This window comes from Lytechinus pictus, chromosome 12 (genome assembly GCF_037042905.1).
Source record: "Lytechinus pictus isolate F3 Inbred chromosome 12, Lp3.0, whole genome shotgun sequence".
Classification (NCBI taxonomy): domain Eukaryota; kingdom Metazoa; phylum Echinodermata; class Echinoidea; order Temnopleuroida; family Toxopneustidae; genus Lytechinus; species Lytechinus pictus.
Genome location: NC_087256.1, coordinates 17,130,226 through 17,152,197, shown reverse-complemented (window position 1 = coordinate 17,152,197; position 21,972 = coordinate 17,130,226). Strand labels below are relative to the sequence as shown.

Here is a 21,972-nt window from a genome sequence, read left to right as displayed (position 1 = left end):
AAGGAATTTTAAAGAAGAAGAATGGGAAGAAAAAAGGCTGGTGTTAGGTAGAGGCAAGATGTCTCTACATTTAAGGTAATGGGAAATCTAAATTAAAGGAATATATAGGAAGAGAGAGGCAGAGGTGCATGTTGAGGCCGGAAGTTTGCATGCACCCGGGAGATTCAGGGAAAGGTTGGCGCTTGCCGGGGCGGGCATCGTGGGGTTTGCTGTGCATGTCTTGTGAGATCGTGCTGTCGTGGTGGATTTGGTATCAAACAAATGAGTGTACCATGCCCCTTCATCACATTGCTTCATCATCAGGAGTTGAAAAATATTTAGGTGTCATTTTCCCCAAAATCTTCATATTTTAGACAAATTAAAATAAAAACTTGACAAAAACATTCCATATCTGTGCTATGTTACTTCTCAACACAGACATTTCAGATTACACTTTTTTAATCAATAACGGTTACATAATTATCATGATAGAAAATATGATATGAATCATAGATTTGACATTCATATATTTCTCTGAAACGATGTGTGAAAATATACTAACAAAAAATAGATTATAATTGGCACGATATTACTTGTTTTCTTCAAAGAAAATTCTACCTGAAATATACTTTAATCCCAATGGCATCCCAATCATTTGAAAGAGCTTAATACGATATTTCATTTTGATACCGAGTTCGTCATGGGAGTCACTAGCGTTTTTTTTTTGCTTGTCAATTTTTTTCTGATAAGAAAATTGGGGGTTGAAGACTTTTTTTGTTTTTGCTTGTCAAATTTGTTCGCGGACGAAATATCCTCCAAAAAATTTGCCCCCCTTCTAGAATATCCTAGGTACGCCAGTGATGGGAGTATTGAGTTTTGGGGGATATGGCAAATTTTGCGATGTTTGGCGGGCAAACGGATTTCACTGAATTCCATGGGTGTATGTGGGCTTTTGGCCTCAACTGCATATACAGCGAGAGACAAAACCCCGGACAAAACCACAAAAAAAACCAAAAACAATTAAACAAAAACACTATACGTTTATCTTTTTTTTCTTGCAAAAAAAACAAGAATTCGGGGAATGGAATCCCTTTCATGTATAGAGTATAGGCATAAAGGGGAGGGTGTTCTTTACCTGAGGACGGGGGGGGGGGGAGGGGGTGTGGGAGGTAGAACATCAAATTTTTTATCATTGTTTTTTCCCCTCTCTCTTGTTGAAACGCATCAATATCAATTTCCAGTATATATATATCTTTAAAGTTTGATGTATAATTTGTATAATTAATTGAGATATGGATTTATTGTATAATTTAAAATCGTATTTCAAATAATTTGTTAAACTTGTTTATGGAATGTGTATTTTGATTTGAGAGAATACAATAAAAACATCCTTAAAACAAAATAGATAGCATTAAGATCCACTAAGAATTTTTGTTTTTCTTTGCATAGGCCTATGTAGCCTACCTTATACCTTTCTCAAATTTCGCTTTGATATATCCCTGGACATTAGGTCCATGAGATATCAATATTACATAATTATGTAGGCCTATAAAATTATGTACAAACTGAGGGAATTAACCGGGGGAATTAATTCTCGCATTTCTTTTTTTTATGCAGTGTTAGGTACTTAAACCACTTATGCCTAATTACTGACATCATTTAAGCCTGATCTGTAAAGAAAACTTTGAACTTGGTTATATCTTGATCAAATATATAATTTATTTCATGAACTTAAAACAATGAAAATGATATTCATACAATGCAAATTGCAAACTGCAGTGTTTTTGTACTTCATCATCCTTTGATGATTTACTTTGAATAAAGGCATGATATTAGTATTGATCAGGTGCTTCAGTCCATCTATAAATTATATTCGTATAGGTCCGTAAAGAACTGACATTTGGAATTCATTTCGATGTTCACATGTATAAAAATATCGAATATCGATCTTAACATTTAAAGATCCATATCGAAAATTATTCTTCATATTTTTTCTTAAGAATACTTCAGTGTTCATATTTTTTCTATTCACTCGGTTCATATTCTCAAGATGAGTTAAAACTTAATAGGGCCTAATGCATATATTTTTTATTCTACTTTTAATGTAAACGAGAGAGAGTGTAGGAGGAACAAACAACTTTTGATGAAAAAAACATAAAGGATTAAATGAGATGTGAAATAACTGAAAAAAATTAATATAAAGGGAAACTTAAGGGAACAAAATCACTCTTCCTCGGCTTTAATTTCTTCTTTTCCCTATAGCTATTTCTCTTCATTTCTTCCATTCTTCTATCAATAGCTACCTCCTCCCTTCACAGTGCCATGGAAACGATTTTCTGTAGTTGGGGGAGGATCCAAAATTTTCAAAACATATTTTTATCTTGAAAAAAAATGAGGGAGGGGCTTCACTCCAAAACAATGGGGACTTATTTCACGAGAAATATAACAAGCAAAAGAAAAACCTAAAAAAAAATAATAAGTTCCCATGCTGGGCCCTTCCTGGTAGTCCCCAACTTTTCTGATATCTGCATGGGCCATTTTGCCATGAAAAAAAATCAAAATAATCTCCCAAATTAAGCCACCCCGTGTCCGCCCATGCCTCTCAAGTCTTTCACGCACGGTCGAGGTTGACGTCGCATCGTTGTCATCATCATATATCCTCATCATCTTTCTTGTTTTTTCTTGAACCTTTTTTTTTACAATGAGTCTATGAGATGTTGAAGAATTTTAGGAGATGACGTCATGGGAGTTTCAGCTGGGATTTGTTTTGTATAGAGCTAGAGAGAGTACACCGATACACGTATTCGAAAGTGAGTCACCGTATCATTTTATCGTTTTGTGATTTTTATCGTACAAATTGAAAGCTTGCAAGCCAAACATCCAAAAATGACATGCAGAGCGTTGTAATGTAGAAGTACAGTTTGTTCATTTCTTAGTATTAATCGGTTGGCTGATCAAAAGATAAAAAGGAGATAAACCTTCACGGCGCAAAGTCTACCCAATTAAAGGCAAAGACTTCTCACGCCTCTGCAGCTGCAGACAATACACGCAACTCAACAACACATCAATGCACGGAAAAGACGTCGGAGAAAAAAAGTTCGGAATGAGTACCGTAGTCCAACGTATTGACAACCGACGTGGGGAATCAGATTGTGAACTTCTTTTACCGGTAGGACCCGATTTCAGCGACATCCGTCGCAATGAGAAAATACTTGATTTAGAATCGAGTGATGAGTATGTCGCGAATGTGAACGTTCATGTTGAGAATAGGATAGAACCCCCTCATTTGCATGGTCTTCCAGATGTAATTTTTGAACCGAACACGGCCACACTCGATAACTCCATGACAAGTTCTCCCGCCGGACACAGCCGGCGAGAAAGAGAGAACGAACCTCTTTTGCAGCCGGTGCGGAGTAGGAGTAGGAACTCGTCATCTTTGGAGGATTTCAACACATTTTCAGATGACCCAGAATTTACTGGTATTGTTCGAGAGGCAGAGCAAGCCATTCTCCATGGAATTTACCCAGAAAGAATATCGCAAGGATCAAGTGGAAGTTATTTTGTCAAGAGTTACACTGGGGTAGGTTCAAAATCTAATGTAATGAGATGGAAGTGGAAAGGAAATTGACATTCATTTCAACGAAGTCAATGGGGATTGTTTGAATTTACTTGAATGTTAGGGAGAATAACAATAATATATATGAAGCCCATAAAATGAAAATATCAACATGATATTGATGAAGATCTTGTACTTGTAGATCTACACATGACATGCAGAAAACAAGAACTTTTAGTTTTAATTAAAGTAAAAAAAACAAAAATCAAACTCTTACTTAGTCTTAGGCCCATATTCTGAAGTCAGGTTTAATTTAGACCATGGTCTAACTCTGTGCCATAATAATGGGGAGCCAACAGTTCAAAATTCTGTTTATATTGTATATTTCTTATGTTTACTATATTGTTTCCTTTTGCTTTCATAATGAAGAAAAATACTTCAGTTATCATTCCCAGACAATTATGAACAATTTGGGTGTCATATGAGTTAATATATTGAACATGTACTGTTAGGGATTTTTGTTCCAATTGGCTCTCCAAAGTTAAACCACAACTTTAAACCAGGGTTTAAATTAAACCCGAGTTCAGAATACGGGCCTTAGTCTTATACTAGAGATATCATTATTTATATTACGTTGGATCTAGATTGAGAAAAAAAAATTGTCAGAAGCAGTATGGAATTGAAACATTTACAAGGAGAGCCCTGTCTCTCTTTGTATTTGTTTAGTAGTACATCTGCTAACGGTATACAGTTTGGAATAAATTCTGTAATAATTTGTACGTGTACATTTCTTGAATGCCAATGCAGTACACAGCACACACTTATGAAGTTCATTAAAATATCACCTTTGTAACCAAAAGTGCTAATTTCCAGACAGTTGCAATTTATTTTTTATTAGTAACTTGGGGATAATTTTTGTATTCACCAGAGCGCTCCAAAACTTGAATTTTGGGCATATTTTTGTGTACGCCCTCTATTGGTGGAAAATAAAATTGCAAGAAAATTGTCATTTTCAATCTCTATTTTTTAATTTAGAAAGAAGTAATCAAAAGAATTCAATTAACTTACACTGTAAGAGCAAGGTTATATGATGAAGAGGTATTCAGACAAATGTGTTTCATTACCTTGTGATAATGTGATCTAATTTAAATTTTCATAATTAAAAATTCAAGTGACTCTACTTGATTGTGGTAGATCAACAGGAAGAAAAAGTTGATTTGCACACAAATAATTTTAAGAGAAGTTCTAGAAAATCGATTAGGAAATACCAGCTTCAAATACATAAATTTAATGTTTTTTTCATGTGTTTCTTTTTGTAGAAGGTGATAGGTGTCTTCAAGCCCAAGAGTGAGGAACCATATGGTCAGTTGAACCCCAAGTGGACAAAATGGCTGCAGAAGACTTGCTTCCCTTGCTGTTTTGGCAGAGGATGTCTCCTACCAAACCAAGGATATTTATCGGAGGCTGGAGCTTACTTAGTTGATAGGAAATTAGGCCTCGATGTAGTTCCCAAAACAAGGGTAAAATATCTTTTTGAAGATGTAGAAAAAGATTGATTATACTTGAAATATATAACAATTTTTTACCATATCGGTTTTTGTCTTGCCGGCATAGCAGAGCGAGACTATAGGCGCCGCTTTTTGGATGGCGGCGGCGTCATCAACATCGAAATCTTAACCAAGGTTAAGTTTTTTTAATGTCATAACTTTGAAAGTTTGTGGAGCTAGTTCATGAAACTTGGTCATAAGGGTAACAGTGTACCACTGAACATCCTTCCTGAGTTTCAGGCCACATGACCAAGGTCAAAGGTCATTTAGGGTCAGTGAACTTTGACCAAGTTGGGGTATTTGTTGTATTAGCGTCATAACTTCAAAAATTTATGGATCTAGTTAATGGAACTTAGATATAATGTAAGAGCAATCAGATATCACCAAACATCCTGTGCAAGTTTCAGGTCACACCAAGGTCAAATGTCATAGGGTAATTGAACTTTGGCCATGTACGGAGTATTCGTTGAATTGCCATCATAGCTTTGAAATTTTATGGATCTAGTTTATAATGAAACTTAAAGGGGAATCCAGCCTTGGCCATAAAATGTTGTGTTGGGAAGGAGAAAAATTAATTAAACAGATGGTGAAAGTTTGAAAGAAATCGGACAAGCAATAAGAAAGTTATAGCTGCTTTAAAATTGAGATCACTAATACTATGTAGATTTCAAATTGGCAACTGAGTAAGTAAATTATGACAAGGGGCAAGGACAACTTTCCCCATAGGCCATGTATTTTATTATCAGGGATTTGTGGTTTTCTCCTAAGTACCCATTCCCCTAGGGCAGTAATCTAAATATAACCCAGGTAGTATATTGTTTTATGTCCTCATGAAAGAAAAATATAATTTGAAATAAAACGTTTTGGAAAAATGACAATTTAGCCATAATATGTATTGGAGTACATGGAAGAGTAGTCGTTGCCTTACATCACTATGACATCCCATATGCGACCAATTTGAAGTCTCCATGGGTATAGTGATTACCAATATTTACAACTTTTAAAAACTCATAACTTTCTTGTTGTTTGTCCAATATTGTTCAAACTTTCACCTATCAACTTTTCCATATAATAACAAGTTTTTATTTAGGTTGGATTCCCCTTTAAATATAAGAGTAATCAATTATTATTGAACACCCACCATGAGTTTCAGGTCATTAGTATTTTATTATAATTATGAATGGTGTTTTTTGTAAATAATTATTCAATAGTTGTTTTCAAAGTCAGCACTGCTGTTACAAAGTATATTGAATCGCGTAAATGCAGTCGAGAGACTCAAGACTGCCAGAGGCAGTTCCTGAGCTAAAAAGACGACTGTAAACCTTCACATTTTGTATATGACATTCACTGCCCCCAGCCCTGAAGTTTGGATGATTGAAAAATAGTATAAATAATATGTGATTGTTACGAACAGAGAAGCAAAGTGTTTACAAAGTACTACCAGTCACAATTCTTTGACTCACTATTACCTGTTAAAACCAGAAAACAATCATGCGGTCCACTGAGTATTGATCTCTGGTTTTAACAGGTAATAGAGAGTCAAAGAATTGTGACTGGTAGTGTACTCTCATGTCGTAATATATTTATATTGGCTATAAAATGCAGTGTATTATATTACAAATCATCTCTGAATACAGCCCAGACAACATCAGTTTTCTTTCAATTCCATTTTCATTTAGAGGTTCAACTTCCTCAAATTTACTTCAGAGGTTTGTTGTACCAATATAAATTATATATTTTCTTGTAATTTAATGTTGTGAATTTACAAGTAAGCTTTTATATTGATGGTAATTCTTTGGTTTCACTTTTACTTCTTTGCTGCCATTCCATTATAGCACTGGGAAACACAATTTAAACCTGAAGTATTCACTCATATACATGTAGGCCTACATAGAAATAAAACTATAGCTTATTTTAAAGTGTTCAATTGAAATTATATTATCTCAATTTTTTTTCATGTTTTTTTTTTATATTTAAGCATTAAACTCTGTTTATCTTGAATCATGGTGTATTTTCCTTATCTTGCAGGTTGTAAAATTAGCTAGTGAAACTTTCAACTATTCTCCCATCGATAGAGCAAAAGCCAAGACAAAGAAATTCACCTTGGAAAAGTTTGAAGCCATTGGTAGGAGATTCAATCGTATTGGGCTACCACCAAAGGTAAGAATATACATGTAGTACTTTATAATGTAATTTTAATAATTATTATGATGGATTGATGGTAATAATGGTGATGGCAGCAATAGTGATTTCTTTGTGCTGCCCAAAGACAATGTGGAAAGGGAGACAATGTAATAAACACCCCCTCCCCCATGAAAATAGAAAATAATAATAATGAATCTTAAAATAAATGATAAATGAATAAAAATGAATTAATGAAAAGAATATAGAAAAAAATAGTGATGAAAAGAAAATTAGATAAATACAATGTAGATAAAGGAAAGAATGAATAATTAGATAAATAAATAATTAAACAGAACATGAAGAAATATACATGTAAATTAATGAATGAATAAACAAATAAATAAACAAATTGATATGAATACAATGACTACAAAGCATTATTATGTATTGGCAGAAATTTTTCTGTTGTATATCTGACCATGACTTCTTAAATTACAATCAATACCTGGGAGTATGCTGCCCGTCCTTTTCTTGCGTCACATCCAGTGATATTTATTGATCAACTATAAATGCAACTGTTGAGCAAATAACAAGGGAAATGCGGAGTGCTCACTTCTTTCCCCTGAATTTCAATTACAAATTTGTTCTTGACCAATCACGTCATTTCATTTCACATGCATGTATTTCAGTAGCTTGTACTAGTTGTCAGAGAAATGAATATAATTCATTCTCATCATCATGACTGGAGTGGAGTTACATCACTGTTACACCATGGGAACTGGGTTGATGTGTACTTGTAATGTACATAATATGCATTGCAAAAGGTCAGAATACATGCATGGCTGGTGCATGATGGGAGATACAATACGCTCGGTCTGTCACTATATTTACATTCGTACTGGAATAATGTATTGTCATTTATAAGTGAATACAGTTGATGCGCTCAAAAATAACATTTACTCATCAAATGTCATAGTCGCCACTTAGTTCCACATCGAATAGGCATTGAGCTCTTTTATACAAAGCAGTACTTATAAAGATAAAAATGTATTTGCAATATCACTACTGTAATTCTTATTGCCTATTTATTATGAAAATTGAAATGCCGTATGAGGCATATCAACCTTGTATTGACCTAGTTGCTCAAATCACTTCTATAATCATTAATACATGTTCAAAGCTTGATGTGTAGTTTGTGACATAATTTGTTTTTTTAAATAGAGAATATCAGTTTAAAAAAATGGAAAATGTTAGATATGATACATGTTGTAGGGTGATTATAAATTTACACACAGCCTTTTATACAGCATATAAAAAAAGACATTACAAAAGACAGTCCTAACAAAGATGCTTTATGAGAATCTCTAGCATGTTGAGTGTAACTGTTACCCCCACAGTTTTTTGTAGAATGTTAAGGTATGAATCACCCCCTCTCAATCTTTGTTACGTGTATATAAAAATGCTCAACAGTCCATTATATACTATTGATGAAAACTTTGAAATGTTATACAAGAGATCTTGTTACATTTTGTAGAAGTGTCTAATTTCAGAAACATCTGTAGGAATCACACAGATATAATCATGTGTGGTGAGTGACTAATGCATGAAATAAATTATCAAGGAAGTATTGTAAAGATCTCTAAATGCATTTGTTTTTGTTTGTTGCATATCAACACGGGTTCATATAAATATAGGATTTGGTAGGTTTGGGCCCTGGGTATTTTTCATGAACTACCCCACCCTCATGAAAAAAGCTGATTCAAGAATTTACGACTTAATCATGCTACGTAACACAATCCAAAACAATATAATAGGAATAGTATCATAAAATGAGAGGATGTTTTTTGGTACATTTTAGATCCTTTACTGTAGGAATAGGTTAACACTGAACAATATTAGCAACACACATTCTTTTTTCCCCATACAATGTACTGTACATGTCGATCCCTAAATGCATGTTGCATCGTCCAAAAAGTGTATTTCACATGTTTATAAGGAAATGAGCAATAAAACAATTTGATTGAGAAAGGATTAAAGAGATTTGAATTGTTTTGACAGTCAATTAGCTTTTTGACGTACTTAGACCAGTTTCCCACACGTTTTTTTTTATATTTGAGGAACATGTTTGATATATTTAACTCCCAAAATGGATCCTTTCCAAAAATTATTGAATGCTGAGTGCACAAACATTACAATTGCCTGCTCCTTAACATTGATATCTCCTTGTGCTGTGAACAATACAAAAGCAATAATAATCACTGTCCTGCTCTTGGCAAAGAAAAGGGTATAAAAAGAAGAAAAAAAGTCTCCCTATTATAAGTTTGGTACAATCATGAAGCTGGCAAAAGATAGTTCTGGTCATAAGTGTGGAAAAATAGTTGACTTCAATTTGAAATGATGGGAATATGATTAGAGGGATGCTCCAGGCTGAGATTAATATGATTTAATAAACAGATAAAGAAAAAATCAGACAAACAAAACATTGAAAATTTGATCAAAATCGGACTAGGAATATAACAAAGTTATGGCATTTTAAAATTTTCATTATTCTGGTGAAAAAGTTCTAGGCATGTCTTCATGAATATTCAATGAGCAACTTTATGATGTTGTATCCCCACTTGTTCTTTTATATTTTATTATATAAAATTAGGTTTATTCAAATTTTTTATTTTGCCAGAACTGAAAAAATTGGATTGACAACTGATTTTAATAGTGCATTAGATATTCATTGCTGCATCTTATTTCATTATAAAGGAGACACATTATTCACACGTGTATGAAAAAATGAAACAATTATGATTTCATGTAATAACATAAGAAAAAGGAAAGTGTGGATTGACATCATCAGCCCACCTAATGAATATTCATAATGACGTGCATTATGCATGTAACTATTTTCACAAATTATTGCTAAACTTTAAAATTCAATAACTTCATTATTTGTTATCTGATTTTGATGAATTTTCAGCATTTTGCTCTGTGAATTTTACTTTACTTATTTAGATATGAATATTTTCAGCCCGGAGTACCCCTTTAAATTATACAATGTGATTTTGTAATTTTTATACTACAGTTCTTCTGTAGTAATCATTTGACATTGACTGTCAGTTAACCATGAAATCCACCTGAGTCATTTAACTGACTTTTATTTCATACAAGCAGATATAATTTTGTACCTTACCACCTTTGGGCAAAGTACAAGGTTAATCTTTGTCTAGTATACATGTACTAAGATTATAAAGACATTTTTACTGGTCTCAGCTCACATATGGTTTGCAATTCTGCAATTGAATTGTATCCAAATGGCTCTCAATATAGTGGCTTCATTTGTTTTGATATTCAAATCAATTCATACATGTAGATTGTTATTCATAAATAAAGGATTTTCCTCAAAATTTGAGATTTAAAGAGCCCTTCACACCCCAGTGATATGCAATGTACAGGATGTAATGTAATGCAAACAGAGTATCGAATGCATGGATGATGTACATGTACATTACATGTTAACATGCATGTCACAAAATATAATTGAGTGCACAGGCGTATACTGTCTACCAGTATAAGTCTTAACAATCAATTATGATAGAATTACCTATATGTACACATATGGTGAGTGGTTTGGTGAAGGACTAAAATGAAATATGAGCTTACTCCAGTGGTTTGTGTGTAATCCTTTGACATTTTTTATGTAATTCATGTACTGATGTACATGCCAAGAAGTATGGATATATATTTATAAAAAGGTCATGATTACTATCAGTTTGAATTGTCAAAATAATAAAGATACAGACCATTTAAATTACGAGCTTGGCAGTCCTAATAGAATTCATCAGTCATTTAAAAATTCCTTCGAAAAAATAAATAATGAATATTATCATTTTAAACAGTAAGATACTTGTATCCCACTGAAGCACTTGTTTGAAGCGTCTGCTATTTTGCAGGTCACTTGAACATAATTAAACACCTGTATGATTCTAGAAAACAAAATGTCCAGTTTCATCTCAAGTGGTTTCAGTTCCTTTTTGTATTAGATTAATGTATTAACTTCTACAATACTGAAGTGAATATTTAATCTGCGGCTTTTACTGCTAATATATGTCTAGCAGGAAAAGTACACATGGAGGCTTACCATGGATTATAAACAAGGGGGGGGGGGAGATAAACAGAAAATTTATTTATTAATGATGTTCGCGATTGGATGTCAAGTCTTCAAATATATTCCACGTGTGAAACAGATAATTGATTACCACAATACATTAATGCGAAGGTGACCAAAGCTTTGTATCTTTAAAAAAATCAGATCTGCCGTTGAATGTTAAAAATAATAATACAGTTTCCAATGCCCTGGGATAGTCTTATCTCCCAGTTTGTGTGGTGTAGTGGCTTCATTTTTCTTTTGAGAGAGAGAGAGAGACAGAGAGCGAGAGCTAAGATTGACAGATTATCTTGTCTTCAAAACAAAAAGTGATTTTCCTCAAAATCTGGGATGGAAGCATTTCAACCTACCTTCAAAAATAAAGATGTCCGTACATCTACATTGTACAATGGCCTGTATTCTGAACTCTGCTTTAGCGTAAAGTCTGGTCTACAGTTGTAGTTTAAGTATGGAAAGCCAATTGGGACACAAATCTTTAACAGTATGTATACAGTTTTGATTTATAAGCTCATCTCTTACTCAGATCATTGGCCAGGAATAATAACTGATTCATTTTTTTTTCACCATTAGCATGATGAAAAAACACAGTGAACATAAGAAACATACAATGTTGTCATTTTTAGCTTTCCATAATTTTACTAGCTTGGTTGGACCTACCCCTTATCAACCACTTAAGCATCGTATCTGTGAAAATATTTTACCTAGTTTTTGTCTCATACGTGCAGAAAATTTAGCAGATCAGAATCCCATGTTTAGATCGACATCTCAGATTCTAAGCGCGTTTATAGTATATCCGCAGCCAACGGATGCAACGATTTCAAGTTTGCTCATCTGCGCCCTTCCTTACAAACCACCCTCTCCCTATACACTAATTTTACGGCGGCGGCTTGTTGCACTGGCAAAATATTTTGACTTTCCGAATCAGTTCTATGATGTCACCATGCTAATTGATTGTCTCACTACTTCCACTGCGAGCTCCGGCACATGATTCGACGATTGACGATGGATATTTGTTTTAAAGCCAATTCCTATCGGATTTCTTGGTATGAACAACTGTTTTGCAGCAGGGTTAGGGTCTGGTCAATACAACTTTGTTAAATTATACAAAATTTTTACCTTTTTATACCTTTTTTCACTTGTAAATTTGAATCTGATTGCTCTCTGGACATTGTACCTAATCTCCTGGGCGTAGCATTTGTAATACGCAATAATCTTAATGCGCGCAAGGTGGTCGGTTTCAAAAGAGTTGGTTGATATATATGGTGGACTCATTATACAGAGTTGACCATGGCCTTAGTTAAACTGTACTTGAGAATAATGGAATATATAACATGTATTTATAATATTTTTGTGTGTTATGTGTTTTATCAGGTTGGATCGTTCCAGCTCTTTGTCAAAGGTTTCAAGGATGCAGACTTTTGGTTAAGACGGTTTGAAGGAGAGGACCTCCCGGAGTCAACATCCAAACAATTCCAGCTTCAGTTTGAAAGACTTGTTGTCTTAGATTACATCATTAGAAACACAGGTAATCCTTACATTCCTTTCTTATTGAATTGAACTTATTACAAAATCCCACTGCAATGACAAAAAAAAAAAAAAAAAAAAAAAACAATGAAAAAATGGGATTGCAAATGGATTGCATACATGTAGTATGTGCAAGGCCTTACCCTACTGGGAAGAACATAGTTTGTCACTAACTTTGTTTACACTTTGTTCATAGTGGGTTCACAGTGTAATATAACCTTCACACCAATAAAATTTGAGCATTTTAAGTGTCGTCACGTTATCAAATAATCCTCTTTGTGAACAAACTAAACTCTCACACTGGTGAGGTTTCCACAGTGTAAAATTTTCTTCACTCCGTTATTATTTTAGAATTTTAACAGTGTGAATTGGATAATCCAAGACCCCATTTTTTCATGATTTTTTCATTCATTGCCTTTTATGCTTTATTTGAATTGTATTAACTTTTGAATGTATAGCCTTTTTAATGTATTTTACTGTGGTTTTTACTATGTATTTAATAATGTGCCAACACCAACTTGTAAACATGATATTTCCAGCTTTTGCTGTTTTTTCATGTATGATTGTTAACATGTTTGATTATCAATAAAGACCATTTTTGAATTGAATTGAATTGAAATTGAAATGTTTCTCCCGTCACCAGATAGGGGCAACGACAACTGGCTGATTAAATATGAGAAGACAGGGCTGGAAGAGGACCAGCAGCTGCAGCAGGGCCTTGAAGAGTCTGGTGAGGAATGGGGTATGGTAACACCACCGGTCACTCACGTAGCAGCGATAGATAATGGATTAGCGTTCCCATTCAAACATCCAGATGAATGGAGGACATGTGAGTATGGAATTGGTTTAGATGTCGTCATGATCATTGTTGGTATCCTCCTCCACATCATCTTCATCATTATCATCATTATTCCTCGTAATTTCATTTAAAGTTCTTGGAAAGTTCCTCGAGCAATCTGCAGAGCGGATTTGCCACGATACATCATCATCACCATCATCATCATCAACATCATGATCATCATTTCCAGCACAGGGTAGGAATTAATTTTTTTTTTTTAGGGGCTACTTTTTTTTTTTACATTGGGGCTACCACTGAATATCTTGGGGCTATTTTCTAATTCATGGGGCTACTTTTTTTAATCGCATATCAGCAATTACCTTTTGACATTCCGAGACTCACTGTGACGCCTAAAAGCTCAGAACATTTTAACTGTAATTACTGTATACATGTTAAGTTTGCATTTCGGTTGAGGATTTGTTCAAATAGACTCAAAGATCACATACTATATATGATATTAAAGAAAGGTGTTCACCATATATGAATGTCCAGGCTTGTTTATTCTTTAGTTTTGTCTCAACTTTGAATAGTGATATCAGCCCTGAGTGATATAGTGATGAGCAGTTGATTGAGTAACATATCCAGCTGAGCAGATCAATGATGCTGTTAAGGCACACCCAATCAAGCTGCAGCGCTGCACCAAATTCATAATTCCATGATGATGATTTCCATCAATGCTGCCAATGTTTAACCATTGGCGCTGTCACAATCACCAGCTGATCGCATACAATTCTGTGCATGCCTAGTACACATAATATACCGTACGATGCATGTGGTCTCGTTACCAGCTGTGCAGTCTAATCGTGCACGCGTACATGTACATAAGCCATGCGGCAAGTGCGTCAACAATTCTAAAAACCCCGTGCTAAAGACTATGCGTACTCCGCATCCCATATTGCATTGCGCGTTTATTTACAATTGCGAAGCTTCCGGTGTTACGGAAGGCTCGGATATTGCATCGACCGTTCAACTTAAAGCTGGCAAGGGCGATATAAAAGATGCGCTTGCTCTGCCGCCGGAGAACGTAATTATGTGAAGTATTTTTTACATTGTCGATGGTATTTTATTGGGGCGATTCTGAAATGAATAGTCGCCCCAAAGCATTGGGTTTTGAGAATTTTTAGGGGCGATTTGGGCTGTCATGGGGGCGAAATCGCCCGTCGCCCCCGTGTAATTCTGACGCTGTTCCAGCATCACCATTATGACCATAATTATCATCACCATCATTATCATTGTCATCATCATTATCATCATCATCATCATCATCATCAACATCATCATCATCATCATTTTCATCATCATCATCATCATTATCATCATTATCATCATCATCATCACCATCATAATCATCATACTTTTCATCATCATTATCACCATCATCATCACCATCACCATCATCATCATAATTTTCATCATCATTATCACCTGCATTATCATCATCATCATCATGTACATTATTTCCAGTATCATCACCACCACCATTACCATTATCATCATCACCTTCATCCGCATCAACACCATCCTCCATGTTTCATCCCATTTTGAAAAAAAAAATTAGTGGATTGCTTCTTTTTAATTTTACTCCATAGTCAATTCATTGAAGTTTAAGACTGCCTTGGTTTTATTGGTCATTAGCATCAAATAATCTGATCTGTCCATTTTCAGATCCATACCACTGGGCCTGGCTACCTCAGGCAAAGAAAGCATTTTCAAAGGAGACGGTTGACCATGTACTACCCAAAATAAGTGATATGAATTTTATCGAAGAACTCTGTACAGAGCTCTACCAGCTTTTCAGCGTAAGTATGAATTGTGTGCTGTCTTATATTTTGTTCCTGAAGATATATACATACATGCAGTATTATTTGTTTTCTGTTTTATTTCCTGAAACTGAAGGTGCACTGCTTTCCATTTGTTTTTTGTCCTTATTTTTATACAAATAGAACAAGCTGAACTATCATTTTTTTGATTTTGTGTACTTATCGGGCACGGATTTGAATTTTTCAGGAACATTCACACCCTGTAAAAGTCTGACTCTTGATCAGCGCCTGCATATATTCTAAGTCCAAGACAGATATACAGTCCAACACATATTTGTGAATCATCAACTCAATTAACCAAGGCAAATAGATGTGACCTAATTTATGTTTGATTGAATACATTTGACAAAGAGGGGAGAAAAATCCAACTGTTTGTGTGCAATGTAATTACACACAAAACAAACGCAATATGAGAACAGCTGTGAATATTGCCCTCAAGGGAAATGGCATAATTCAACCTTTTGCCTGTGACTTTTGCAAACTTTCATATTCATACAATTAAATTCAACAATCATAATTTTTTAATTTCATCTTCATACAATCAAAATGATCAAGTAATATGAAAATTTTCTCAGGAAATTAAACATTAAAAGGAAAAGCACAATTTCCATTATTATTAACTGAGAATCAATTTCACAGAGGAAATTTTAGAGAGATTTATAGAGATTTTTCTTATCGAGTAATGCTTCTTTGAAAAGCAAGTAATGGGAGAGGAAAATTGAGCATACATATCTTATTCCTAAAGTGTAAAGAAAAAAAAATCACAAATCTAAAGTTTTCCTTAAAATTCATTTACGTGTATTATTATTATTATGTGCTATCGTACAACAGTCCACAGAAACACGGTTCAGATTTTATTTACACACGTATCTGGAGATATCAACCAAGGTTTAGCTATCATTAGGCATGGCCTTGTGGTAAGATTAAAAACAGAAGACATACATGTATATGCAAAACAAAGGAAACCAGTAAAGACACTGTAATCATCTATGTTAATACATTCCATATTGTAGGTTTGAATACAGCATTCTATGAAAAACACATTTTGTAGCCAAATGTAAAACTGACTATATGTAGGTCTTTGTTGCATGAGATACTTTGTATAGATCTAAACTTGGATGGCATGTGGGATACACATGCTCAAGAGTCTCCAATTCATTTCACTAATAGTATGTTTAATAATCATGCTTCGAAGCCAATTGCTCAATTGATTTTTTTCTGAGAAACTATTGTGCACATTTGTTTTAAATCAAATGATTAAATGTTCTTTTTGCTTTGTGATATACATGTAATCCTCGGCCATCAGATGGTAAAACGGTCTATCTGGAAAATCGCTGTTCTGAGAAAAATGACTTTGAAGTTTAGAGGTTTGAGCTTTTTTATGAGACGGGAATAATGAATTTTTTAGCAATGGGAAAAAAAGAAGCACAATAAACACTAATAACTGAAGAATTTTGTGCTTATTTGGGGTTTTGATTATGAAATAAATGAGATTTTTGTGTAGATAGACTGTTTAACCACAGCACATGTATACACTCATACTACACATCATAAGATGGTAAAATGGTCTATCTTCTAGATAGACCATTTTACCATCTCACCCCATTCATTTTTCTCAGAACAGCGATTTTCGAGCTAGACCGTTTACCATCTGACGGCCGTCCTGCAGAACCCCAATAATTCATGCATAACAAAAAAATGAAAAATAATTGGAACCAAATTATATATTATTTGCATTTTCATCTATCATTTAATTTTGATTCATAATTTCTATTTCAGGAGGATAAGGGCTTTGATAAACACATGTATGAGAAACAGATGGCTGTAATGCGTGGGCAGGTAAGAATGAAATGTGTATTTTCATCATTTAATTAGAAAATAAGTTTCACACAATTGAATTAAACTGCACTGTAGTTTGACTTTGTGTGAATGATGAAAAAGTTTATTGTATGTATGGTTGCGGTGAGATAGGGAAGGGACCAGTATTATTCATCACCTTTTTTCACAATTAAAAAAAAAGAAAGAGAAATTTCACCCGTGAAGGATATGAATATTGAAATCAGTTGGATTGACTATGTAGTGTATTTTTGTGTCTGTGTTCATATTTCATGATCTTTGAAATTTGTTAGACTTTGTGCTGGAAATGTTACTTACTTCCCTTGTCAAATGTTTCAAGTATGCCTGTATTACCTGGAGAGCTGACCATACAAATTTTAAGGAAGACGATATTCAATTGAAAATAATTAAAATAGTATGTACAATGGTCTTTGAAGCACTTTAGATGCTATTAACTCAAGCATGTGATTGAGACTATACCAACAGACAGTGTCTGCACATTACTCGTTCCCTGGAGAGAGTATTCCTGTGCTGCTCACATCTACCTTTTAGTTGGTGATCACTTTATTCAAATCAAAACATGTACTTTTGAAAGAAACAAAACATGTTGTTTTGCTCTGTGAATTTGCATGACCCACTTGGTCACAGATAAGACGTCATAATATAATAACTAGGATCTCATAGGCCGGTATTCTGAGGTTCAGTTTAACTTAGACCATGATCTCTGAGCTAAAATTTTTGTGTAAGGTTGAGTACCTGACATAGCAACAGACTGGAATACTCCCCTGGGAGTGGAGAGAGATAATACATTATATGCATTCAGAACTTGTCTGGCATGGTTTACAGTTACGATGATATATGCGCAGTTAGATATATGTATTTGGTCTTATCAGTAAAGCGGATTATTCCATTATTATTGCAGGTGCTGAACCTGGGCCAGGCGATGAGGGACGACAAGTCCCCCGTACAGTTGGTCCAGATGCCCCTCATCACCGTGGAGAAGAATAAGCAGGACGGGAGCAGCGGCCCGGGGCGCATCCGTCACCATAGCGACTCCTTCACACAAAGCTTCCATTCAAAGATGCCCTTCTTCAGCTGTTGTTGATGACGGCTGATGGTTAGTTAACTAGGATCACATATATTTAAGAGAAATGTACTTTAAGGCAAGTTCTGTAGCTATGGTTATCATTGTGGAGTTGTGCAAAAAAGGTATTAGATGTATCTTGCAATCCAAACATGACTCTAATGAGAGAGATGCAGTGAAGAGTATCGACTCTTTCCTTGAGATCCTTTGAGTCATGAAAATTCTGAAGGTGAGTGAGATGAGTGGTATAATACATGCATCTATTACAATTAAGCTTTAATGGATGGGACATTCCTTTACAGGATTGTAAAGTTCATGTATTGTCAACCATAAACAAGCATTTGAAGATTTGATTGATTGTCATGAATTTTGAAAATAAGCCACTTAATCTTCTCTTTTGCCAATCTGACTGTACTGACTCTTTGTAGTGGAAGAGAGTTTGACCTTGATCCCATACGGTCTCATAATTTGAACTTGTGTTTTTACTTCAAAAGTTTTTCCGCCATGGAAAAATTTGATAAACAAGTGATGACAATGACCATTTATCTCGTGCTAATACACAGGAGTCTCATGCTGTGATATTGTGGCATTCAATTTATTGAAACTACATGTCAGGAGAGTTTTTATTTGAAACTGTGCCCTCATTGTTGAGTGAAAAACATAATTGCTGGTGATTGGATATGCAGTATGAACCTAGTAATTGGAAGATGCAAATTGCTCACAAGTATAACTTAAAAAATATACCATCTTTATAGGGAGATTATCCTTACTACATATTTATAGTTTGGACTCCTTACCTGGGTCAATCAGCATTCTAAATCCTGTGGTAAATTTGACCACGGTTTTGGGGCTTGACTGTCAAGCTGATGAGTGAATCTTTAAGAGGGTAGCAATAATCCTATACATGGAGTCACTTTTCTGACAAATCATATACATTTGACAAAATCATGTACATTTCTATGTTTGAAAATAGAATTTAGCAGATTCAGCAGAGATGTTGCTTCATATAGCATGCTAACAGAGTCTTGAGAGCTAGAGTAGACTAAAGCTGCTTTCATTTAATACCAGTGAATCTGAGAGATGTTGCAGTCAACCTCTGGACAGGTAGAAGATACTTTAAAATACTGTAGAAACTTGATTGATGTAGTTAAACTGCTGTAGACGTTTTGCTCCTGTTGCCTTTTATCTGCTGTTAGGAGACAAAAGACCAAGGCCCGTATCCTGAACTCGGGTTTAAATTAAACACTGGTTTAAAGTTGTGGTTTAACTATGGAGAGCCAATTGGGGCACAAATCCCTAATAGTACACATCCAATTTAGTAACTCATTTGACACTCAAATTGTCCATAATTGTCTGTGAATGATATCTGAGGTATTTGCTTCATTATGAAAGCAACAGGAAACAAAATGATAAACATAAGAAATATACAATATAAACAGAATTTTTGAATTTTGGCTCCCCATAATTTTGGTACAGAGTAAAACCGTGATCTAAGTTAAACCTGACTTCAGAATATGGGCCCAAGACCTTTGCATGTTTGAATGGTGGCCTTGATTTGTGTTTTTGTACTTTGGGTATTGATAAAAATACATGTATGAGGATCAAATATCTGTGTTTGATTTGTCTTGTTATACTGTAATGCCTAGATGAAAGAAGGGAGTTAAACAAGTCAAGCATCAATTCACAAAATGTTAATATGAAGGTAATTATGTACTTTGAATCAAAAGTGATTTGTAAGTTGTATGTTTTTTAATTGATTAATTAGTTAAACTTTGAGAGAGGTAAAAATAAATCCATATCTGCTGTGGATAGTGACCAGATGAATATGAAATTTAAAGGGGAAGTTCACTCTGACATAAAGTTAAGTTGTACAAATAGCAGAAAAATAAATAAAAAATATTGCCGAAGGTGTGAGAAAATATCCATCAAAGTTATTAGAATTTTAATTATTTGATTTGTGACGTCATATGCGATCAGCATTCCTACATAGCGAATGGTAAAAAAATCAATGAATTGTCTCAGAAAATTGAATATGGTTTTACTGTACCTTCAGTATATAAATAGACAAATCAACCGTTTCTAAAAAGAAAACAAAAATAAGTAATCACGAATCATCAAAAAATTGTAATTTATGCATTTATATGGGGCGGCTACTCGCTTATGACGTCACAAATCCAAAAATCCAAATCTTAATTTTTTATGGATTTTCCTCAAACCTTCACCAATATCTTTTATTATATTTCATGCTATTTTTACAACAAACTTTTCTTCAGGGTGAACTTCATCTTTAAATTCACACCTTGTGATTTTGAATCTAAAGCTAAGACTTAAAGTTCAATGCTCTGAGATTTAGAAATACATGCTTAGGATTCAAAATTTCTGGCTGGACACTATTCCTAGTCGATCTACATTTATTTTAAATCCTAGAAATTCACACTTTACTAATCCAGTTACTGGTATTCATTATATGCATCATTTTTTCTCTTAAAATAATATCAATAATAGAGTGATCTGAATAGAGTTTCGTGACTCCAAATCAAGCCAGAGCTATCAATTGTTTTTAATATTTTAATATCAAATTCTGTAAAGTGACATTTATGAAGTCTTGGCTGTACTATAACACTAATGTCTGCAATCAGTTTTAAATTTGCATTGGCCAATTACATTCATTGTTACATGTGCAGTTTGTACAAAAGACTGTCCAAAACCAATCAGAGTTCCTTTTTCAAATTGAAATGAGTCATTGGTTTTGGGTTAATGGGGATCAGATGTTTAAAGTTCAGGTGGTAGTTTGCATTTATATGTAAGCAGTTTATTTAACATCGATCATAAAATAGTTGGTTTGTAGAAGCATAACATCTTATGTCTGTTTCTTTGCTACTTTATGAGGGAAATGCTTTTAATGAGATGTGTTATGATTTCAACAAAGGTGGATGAGCCCAAATAGTATATTTACTTAGGTTTCATAACTTTTAGTACCTTTAGGGGAAAAGGAAAGAGAAAATTTACTCTTGGAAAATGAGTACTATTTTTGTTCCAATGTGTCTGTAGTAATGTACTTGTATAGGAAGTTAGAATGTATCTATTCTGAAAAATAATAATAATATCTTCCTTCTTCGCTACAGGGTTTAAAGGTGTACGTGTAGGCCAACTTTGCTTTAAAACACTTGGTTTAATTGAAAATTATGTTATTTAACCAGGATTATTCTCTGCTTCAAATTTAGTCAGTATAGTGAGTTTGAGGGTGGTTGGGAATGAATAAAGATAATCGTTCTCAAGAGACACTTTTGAAATGAATTGTAAGCCCAATTCTGTAATCTTTTAACATGAATTCATTGGTAAGCTGGAATTGAATTAAAGAGAGAAGCATATGCAATAAATCATAACGAGTTAGAACTATTTGGAATGGTGGTTTGACCATTAATCTCTATTAACATGAGCTGATTTTGTAATCACACCGTTTCATGATAGCAGTTTGTGTTTTTTTTAAGTCGAGTAAAATGATTAG

General features: G+C 34.1%; 1 protein-coding gene across 1 annotated transcript; it reads left to right on the top strand.

Annotated features, from left to right (window-relative positions):
* Positions 1-2,575: 2,575 nt before the first annotated feature.
* On the top strand, positions 2,576-21,368 carry LOC129273612 (phosphatidylinositol 4-kinase type 2-alpha-like). Its single transcript, XM_064107611.1, has 8 exons — positions 2,576-3,559; positions 4,855-5,055; positions 7,111-7,242; positions 12,734-12,887; positions 13,530-13,715; positions 15,390-15,523; positions 17,324-17,383; positions 18,303-21,368. Exons 1-8 carry the CDS (start codon positions 3,047-3,049, stop codon positions 18,483-18,485), a joined length of 1,563 nt encoding a protein of 520 aa, XP_063963681.1. The 5' UTR covers positions 2,576-3,046; the 3' UTR covers positions 18,486-21,368.
* Positions 21,369-21,972: the final 604 nt, after the last annotated feature.